Here is a 7,941-nt window from a genome sequence, read left to right as displayed (position 1 = left end):
TGTCCTGAACAATATTTGTTTGAGGGTTAACTTTAACCCTTTCGACAGGCTTATTACTAACTTTACTAGTAATAGTGTGTAAAGAGGCTGCACGATTGCGAGCTGGACCGTAGACTGGTTCAACAGGAGAAATATGTTGAATAGCAGGTCGAAGTCTATGATTAGAAAACGAATGTCTATTATAAATAGTAGACTTATCATCAAATTGAATAGAAATCCTACCATCCGGATTTTGAGTAACATGCGAAAATTCAGTATTCGACAAGTCGTTAGTCATCTGACTTGGGGATATAACCGAATTTAAAGTCCAAGTAGTTGGAAAATTAATTTCTTCCCACCTAATAGGTCTCCTAGTGGTGACCTTGGACCTTGCAAAGTTGGTTTCTACCAGTATGGTATGATCTGATGTATCATATAACTTACATCTAGGATTCAAAGTAGATAATAATTTAAAATAAATCCTATAAGACAGACATATAAGTTCAGAACGAGGCATACAATTATAACCATGTGTTTTCACACTTAAAGTCAAGGCATCAAGAATATTAACATCAGAAAGAGATAGTTGCAGATTGGGTTGAGTTTTAAAATATACTGGACTATAGGCCACAGTAGATTCAATCGAACCCATCAGAGACTGTCTGAAGTTCAGATTTCTAGCATCTCTAAGAGCTGCTAAAAAGGTCTCTGGTAATCCTTTAAGGGTTAACGGTTTAAACGCAATTTGAACCATACCAATATGCAGATAATGATAATGATGTTTATATAAATCTATATCGTGTTTGTTTAACAAACGAATAGTCTGTTCAGACGAATTTAATGCCAAAGACCGTTCAGTCGTTTTTATCAATTGTTTAGAAGAAAGTTTATCAAACCAACCATAATCATAAATGGCTTTTATAGAAACTTTAGGAATAGTCCATTTATTTAATAAATCAAGGTTTTGAGGTATATCTACCTCTTCAAGTCTAGTACTTTTAGTACTTGTTTCTCCCAGATCCATTCCAAAAGCTTCATATCTATGTTGAAAATTTCATATCTATTACATATTTATCATGAAAATTCCTAGGCTCTGATACCATCTAGGAATTACATAAGGCAATATATAATTATATATACACATAATACACCCTTATATATACATACTATATATACTATATATATTTATATAGCTATATATAAGCAATTTATACTAGTATATACATATATAGTTTACAAGAAAGTGCCTTAGATAAAAAAAACTAAAAAAAAAATAGCCTATATATATGTGTGTGTGTGTATGTATATATATATATATACATATATATATAAGGCAATAAACTATATATATATATATATATATATATATATATACATACATACATATATATAAGGCAATATATAATTATATATACACATAATACACCCTTATATATACATACTATATATACTATATATTTTTATATAGCTATATATAAGCAATTTATACTAGTATATACATATATAGTTTACAAGAAAATGCCTTAGATAAAAAAAATAAAAAAAATAGCCCAAAACGAAAAAAACCTGTTAGGCCCATGGGCCCGGCCCATTTAGCCCGGGACCATGTGGGCTTAGGACCGCCGTGGGCCGGTTCCATACATTGGGACCGTTTGGCCCGAGACCGCCTCAGCCCGGCCCGCCTCAAGCCCAGGCCCATTTGGCCCGGGCCCGGACCACAATACAGCATTAATGTGGGGTGAAGCAGTCACTTTCAAAGCCGTCACTGAGAAAGCAGTGGTGGACTTCATGCATTCCAACATTATTTGTCGTGTTGGTATTCCTAAAACTATTATTACAGACAACGCTGCAAATCTGAACAACCACTTGATGAGGGAGGTATGCGAGCAATTCAAAATTAAACATCGTAACTCTACCCCTTATCGGCCCAAAGCTAATGGCATTATTGAAGCTGCAAACAAGAACATCAATAAGATCCTCAGGAAAATGATTCAAAGTTCTAGACAATGGCATGAAAAGCTGACTTTTGCATTATTGGGATATCGCACAACCGTGCGCACCTCATGGGGCCATGCCTTACTTATTGTTTTATGGCACTGAAGCCATAATACCTGCAGAAGTTGAGATACCCTCTATTCGGATTATTGTTGAAGTTGAGATCAAGGATAAGGAATGGGTCAAAACCCGTTTGGAACAGTTGACCATGATTGATGAAAAGCGAATGGCCACAGTTTGCCACGGGCAATTGTATCAAAAAAGAATGGCCTGTGCCTACAACAAGAAAGTGTGGCCCAAAAAGTTTGAAGTGGGGCAACTCGTTCTGAGGCGTATTCTCCTGCATCATGAAGAAGCCAAAGGAAAATTTGCTCCGAATTGGAAAGGTCCATACATTATAAGAAGAGTGTTGCCAAAAAGGAGCATTGTACTTGGGAGACATTAAAGGAAATGATCCCAAAGCATCTCTCAATGCAGGTGCGGTCAAAAGGTATTATGTTTGACCCTTTTACGCAGATTTAATGCTCTCTGATTGGGATGACGAAGGCTTTCATTTCCGCTATACAAACACTACCAACCCTTGAAAACCCTTTGAGCCGGTTCCCTTTTTCTTTGATTATCCTCTTTGAAGCCTGGAAGTTATTATAAAAATTAAAAAAAAGAAAAAAAAGAAAATGATGAAAAATGAATGAAAAAAATAAAGATAAAAACAAAAGAAAATAAAAAACAAAGTTTCTTGAACTACGTTCGACTTGATTCCGAAAGGATATGTAGGCAGCCTCTCTCTAGGGTTCAATCACACCAAAATAAAAATCCAAATTCCCCCAAAGTGAAATTGGGGCAAATGTTGTAATGTTTCGGCGATGGTTTTGCCTGAAATGTACCAAAGTTGTAATTATATCCAAATCCTTTTACCCCAAATCCTGTTCAGTCCTTCCGATCAATCGGTAAAGAGGTTCAAATTAGAGGATATAGTTACTTGGATATGATACAACAAAATGATAGAAATAAAATGAGAGAGTCTTATCGGTGAAAACCCTCGCGGTCACCGTAAGGCGATGGTAAGCAGAGATATTGAAAATGAGAGAGTCTTGTTAGTGAAAACTCGCAAAGACCACTATAAGACGATGGTGAGAAGTGAAACGAGAGAGGTCAGCTGGTAAAAACCCGCAAAGGGCACCACTGATCGAAAAAGGATCCTCATAGTCACTTGCATTGACACAGTCCTAGGCAAGGTTTCTAGGTTTCAAGGCAAGGTTGTGTTGAATTTTTGAGAGTTGGACGGTTTACAGTCCAAGAGGCATGTCATGTTCATTGAAGTTGGCATGCACTCCAGATAAGTCCTTCTTTCTTGTCCCCGAAAGGGATACCTCTCGTCTAAATTCATTTGTCCATTTTATTGTTTGCTTTTCTTTGAATCCCTTTCTGTCTAACTCTGTTCCGAAACTAAGACAAAGAAAGGATGACAAGATTGATTTACAGGAATATTTCTTGATACGAGCTAATATGCAAAAAAAGCACCCAGCCATGGCAATGGCATCAAGTCGACTCCGACTAACCATGGTGACCGATACTTCAAAATTAAAAACTGTTTAAAAAGGAAATGCAAAGTCAAATGACCACAAAGGCAAAATAAAGTTGAAAAGGTTAAGTCCCGTGTGACTGACCGTCATGGAAAAGTTTGGAAAAGCCAGAGGTTCTCCAAGGTTAGAAATGCAATTGGTATTCAGGAAACAACTGGTTGCAGTTGAAAGGACCGAGATCAAGTGACTGAAACATTCAAGGACACAAAACCAACCACCGTTTCAAACTAACAAATTATTCTTTGTTTGAAAACAGGAAACAGGTGCAATCCAAAAGCAGCCTTGCAAGAAGCAGGTGCGACCAACAAGAAATTGCGCAAAGGCTAGAAACAGCTTTGCAGCAACCACTCCAAAAAGGGAAGTCTCCTCCAAAATTCTTTCCCTCATTTACTCATTCTCTAAAATAAAATAAAAAAAGAAAAGATGATGAAAAAAAAGAAAGAAAAGAAAGAAAGTTCAAATTCATGGTAGCATAGGGTCTCCATTCCCTAGCTATGTTTTTCCAACATAGGGTCTCCACTCCATAGTTAAATTTTTTTAGACATAGAGTCATCACTCCCCAGTCTCTTTTCCAACATAGGGCCTCCACTCCCTAGTTGATGATTTTTAGACATAGGGTCTCCACTCCCTAGTCGCTTTTCCCAACATAGGGTCTTCACTCCCTAGTTGATGTTTCAAGACATAGAGTCTCCACTCCCTAGTCTCTTTTCCAACATAGAGTCTCCACTCTCTAGTTGATGATTTTTAGACATAGGGTCTCCACTCCCTAGTCTCTTTTCCAACATAGAGTCTCCACTCTCTAGTTGATTTTATTTTAGACATAGGGTCTTCGCTCCCTAGTTGATGTTTATTTTAGACATAGGGTCTCCACTCCCTAGTTGAAGTTATCTTAGACATAGGGTCTCCACTCCAAAGTTGCTTTTCCAACGTAGGATCTTCACTCCCTAGTTGATTTTATTTTAGACATAGGGTCTCTACTCCCTAGTCTCTTTTCCAACATAGGTCTCCACCCCCTAGTTGATTTTATTTTTAGACATAGGGTCTCCCCTCCCTAGTCGCTTTTCCAACATATGGTTTCCACTCCCTAGTTGATTTTAATATAGATATAGGGTCTCCACTCCCTAGCCTCTTTTCTAATATAGGGTCTCCACTCCCTAATTGATTTTGTTTTAGACATAAGGTCTCTACTCCCTAGTCACTTTTCCAACATAGGGTCTCTACTCCCTATTTTCTTTCATTTTGGACATAGGGTCCCCACTCTCTAATCTCCATTTTCTCAGGGTACACTAATCCCAACATTTTATTGCTTTCAATAATAAAATAGTATAGAGTTTTGTTACAAATAACTCATGAAATTTTCCTAGTGAAAACTAGGACAGAAAAATTTCATTCGTTCGTTTGTTTTGGTGTCAGAGCAGGTTTTTACCTCGAGCACATGATTCGATATGATCAAAAGAAGACATCTCAATCCAAAATAAAGAAAGAAAAAAAGTGAATCCAAAGTGCAGAAGCGGAGAAAAGATGTAGACCGATAAGACATGACTGAAGTCACAAGCTTTGCATGTCCCGTATTGATCCGAAAAGTTGAAGAAGAATGAACTAGAACCTGTAACTAGCAAGCATCAAGGTTCATATCCGAGTCTGTGTGAAGAACCAACCAATACTCAAGATCAAGCTTCAAAAGACTCATAGATAGGAATCTTGTAACTCGTTGCTGATAAGCTTAGTTAGTCTTTTTCATTTTTGACTTTGGTGTAATAATGAGCTCAGCAAGCAGTAAACAGCAGCAACAACATTGAAATCACAGCTTCTCGGTAGTTCCAGCTACCAAAATTTCCAAAACTACACTGACTTGATTCCTCTATAGCCAAGGATAAGTAGGCAACCTCTGAAGCAATGTTCGGTCAATTATTTTTCAAACTGCTTCCTATGGAGTATCCAAATGGGCAAAAATTGCTCGTAATTGCTCATTTTATCTTTGTCCGAAAATCCTTCTTGTTTCAGAGCAAAGAAGGGCAGCTGTGAGCACGTGATTTTTGCCCGACGAAAAATACTCCTACAAATTCACAAAAATAGATTTGTTTTAATTATTTTAATTTTTATAGAATTTTTAGGAATTTATTGCCAATTGTTGTTTGCATTAGTTGTATATTTAATATTTTAAAATTATAAAAAAATACCAAAAAATATTCAAATCTTCATTACATAGCATGTTAGGTTTTAATTGCATTTAGAATTTAATTACATGAGTTAATTACATTATTAAACAAAAATCACAAAAATATTGGTCACTTTTACATTTGTAGTTTTTAGTTTAAAACGAGTAATTTTCTTTCATTATTTTTTAAGCTAAATTAATGGTTCAAATGTTAGAAATAGTTAATTAGGATATGGTTCACAAATTAGATTTTGATTTAGGACCTAATTTAGGTTTTTAGTTAAGTAATTTAGGATTTAAAATAAAATAAAAGAAAGAAGAATAAGGAAAACAAAGAAAAGGAAAAGGGGGCGGTTTGGGCCAGCCCAGTTGCCTTAAACGAAAAGCTGCCCCAGCCCAATTCCTACTACCCAAAAATCCGGTCCAGCACCCCTCTAAGCAAAACGGCGGCGTTTTTGTCATGTTCAATCGCGACCGTTCGTTGATCAAGATCAGACGGTCCACAACTCATCACTTCAAACCTTTATAATTGTCCGAAACCCCTTCCCCCCACCCCCAAACTCTCAGAACTACTCTCATTTCCACACTCTTCCTCTTATCACTTTTCTCCTAAAAACCCGAGCCGCCCAAAGAACCACTTCCGGCGGCGCCACCCTAAACCACCACCAAATGAGCCCGTCCTTGAACCAGATAATCACCGTCCTCCCCTTTCTTCAAATTCCATAGCCATTCCCCTCAAATCCTTCTAGGTTTCTCCAATTTGTATATCTGAAATCTCAAAAAACCCAGGTTTTGCTCATCTTCTAATTTCTTCAACGAATTCGTTTGTTTTGGCTCAAACTCAAGTGAGTCGATTGCTCTTGACACGATAAATAGATTTATGTTAGTTTGGTTCATTTTGAAACTCGCCAGATTTCGGCCAACTTACCACTGACCGGCTTAAGTTTCGTCGCCATCATCGTTCGTTGATTCGCCTCAATCATCGACTCATTTTTGGCCCAAAATAAGTACTCCTCTTATCCTATTCCTTTGCTTCTTTTTCTACTTTAAATTATCTGTTAGGTCTTAATTTGGATTGGTTCGTTTAATTAATTTGATGATCGAGTTAATTGCATGTTCATTAGTTTAATTGCAAGTGTTTAGGCTAATTAAATTGGCTTTAATTAACTCCATAATTTAGTTAGGTTTAATTAATAGATTATTTCTATTTTGTTTGTCTCTGATTTTGCCTTAATTGTTTGATTTTTGATGTTTGAATGCCAATTAGAAATTAGGGTGTGAATGAGTAATAACAGAAACTTTAAGAGGGTAATTAGAAATCGAAATTAGGGAATCTAGGGTAGTGATACAGGAAACTGCTAAATAAGGGATTACGGTGCAATAACTTGAATAAGTTAAATCAGATTTTTGGAAAAAGGTGAATTTTCAGAAGTTTAAAAGAGTGCAAATGAAAAGAAACTCTAAAAAGGGACATATGTCCCGATATTGTTGAGATAAGATGTTGAATTTAGATACGGCTGTCCATTTTCTGGTACAAAAAGATGTCATTCCCCTGAATTTATGGAAGGAGGGTAGATTCTTTTTTTACCTTATCTCATTCTCTAATAAGGCTCTCATATATTCTATATAAGAGAGGAATTCTCTGCAGAAAAAGACACACGAAAAAGCACCCTGAAGTCAGAATTACTCCTTGCATTTCCTCACTAATTCTACATTGATTTTTGAGAGTCCATTGTCTTCATTTTCATTTTTAGTAAAGAAAATTTCTGGAAAACCAACTTTGACATTTCAGAAACAACAAAAAAAAAAACCAATTGTTTTCATTAGCTTGCTTCATCATTGGATAGCTATTTCTTTTCAAGTTCTGGGTTTGAAGTTTCGTGGGGCTTCATTTTTGTTGTTTGATACTGTTTGATTAAGCTGAAGCTGACTCTATTTAGCTGCATTTCTCCAAGTCATAATCTTATTTTCTTGTTGTTTTTACTGCTGTCAAGGTACTACTTCTAATCTCTAGTGATGTAACTGTCATTATAATACTATATTACCGTGAAAAATTGCAATAGTTCTTCACTTGTTGTTTGATGAATTGTACTTTTATAGCTGCAAGCTCTAGTTTGAAGTCTGAATTTGTCTTCTCCTTCAGAGTTTGAATGATTGTTTGTTGATTTGTGTGATGTCATGGATTATCAATACATAGAATTCAAGTAAAGTGCCATTACCATACTT

The 7,941-nt window shown here is 36.2% G+C and overlaps 1 protein-coding gene across 1 annotated transcript; it reads left to right on the top strand.

Moving 5' to 3' along the window:
- Window positions 1-1,710: 1,710 nt before the first annotated feature.
- LOC138886010 (uncharacterized) lies at window positions 1,711-2,419 on the top strand. The gene is made up of 2 exons (XM_070167031.1): window positions 1,711-1,975; window positions 2,097-2,419. The coding sequence occupies exons 1-2, from the start codon at window positions 1,711-1,713 to the stop codon at window positions 2,417-2,419; spliced, it is 588 nt and encodes a 195-aa protein (XP_070023132.1).
- The last annotated feature ends 5,522 nt before the right edge of the window (window positions 2,420-7,941 follow it).

This window comes from Nicotiana sylvestris, chromosome 2, assembly GCF_000393655.2.
Source record: "Nicotiana sylvestris chromosome 2, ASM39365v2, whole genome shotgun sequence".
NCBI classification, from domain to species: domain Eukaryota; kingdom Viridiplantae; phylum Streptophyta; class Magnoliopsida; order Solanales; family Solanaceae; genus Nicotiana; species Nicotiana sylvestris.
The sequence above is the reverse complement of the archived record's forward strand: the minus strand, read 5'-3'. Positions and strand labels throughout refer to the sequence as shown.

What these genes read in the sequence shown, in the direction of transcription:
- LOC138886010 (XM_070167031.1), top strand. Translation starts at nt 1,711, where the DNA reads ATGTGGGGTGAAGCAGTCACTTTCAAAGCCGTCACTGAGAAAGCAGTG. An exon ending in CCTCAGGAAAATGATTCAAA is followed by an intron (nt 1,976 to 2,096) that starts GTTCTAGACAAT and finishes TAATACCTGCAG; the next exon opens with AAGTTGAGATACCCTCTATT.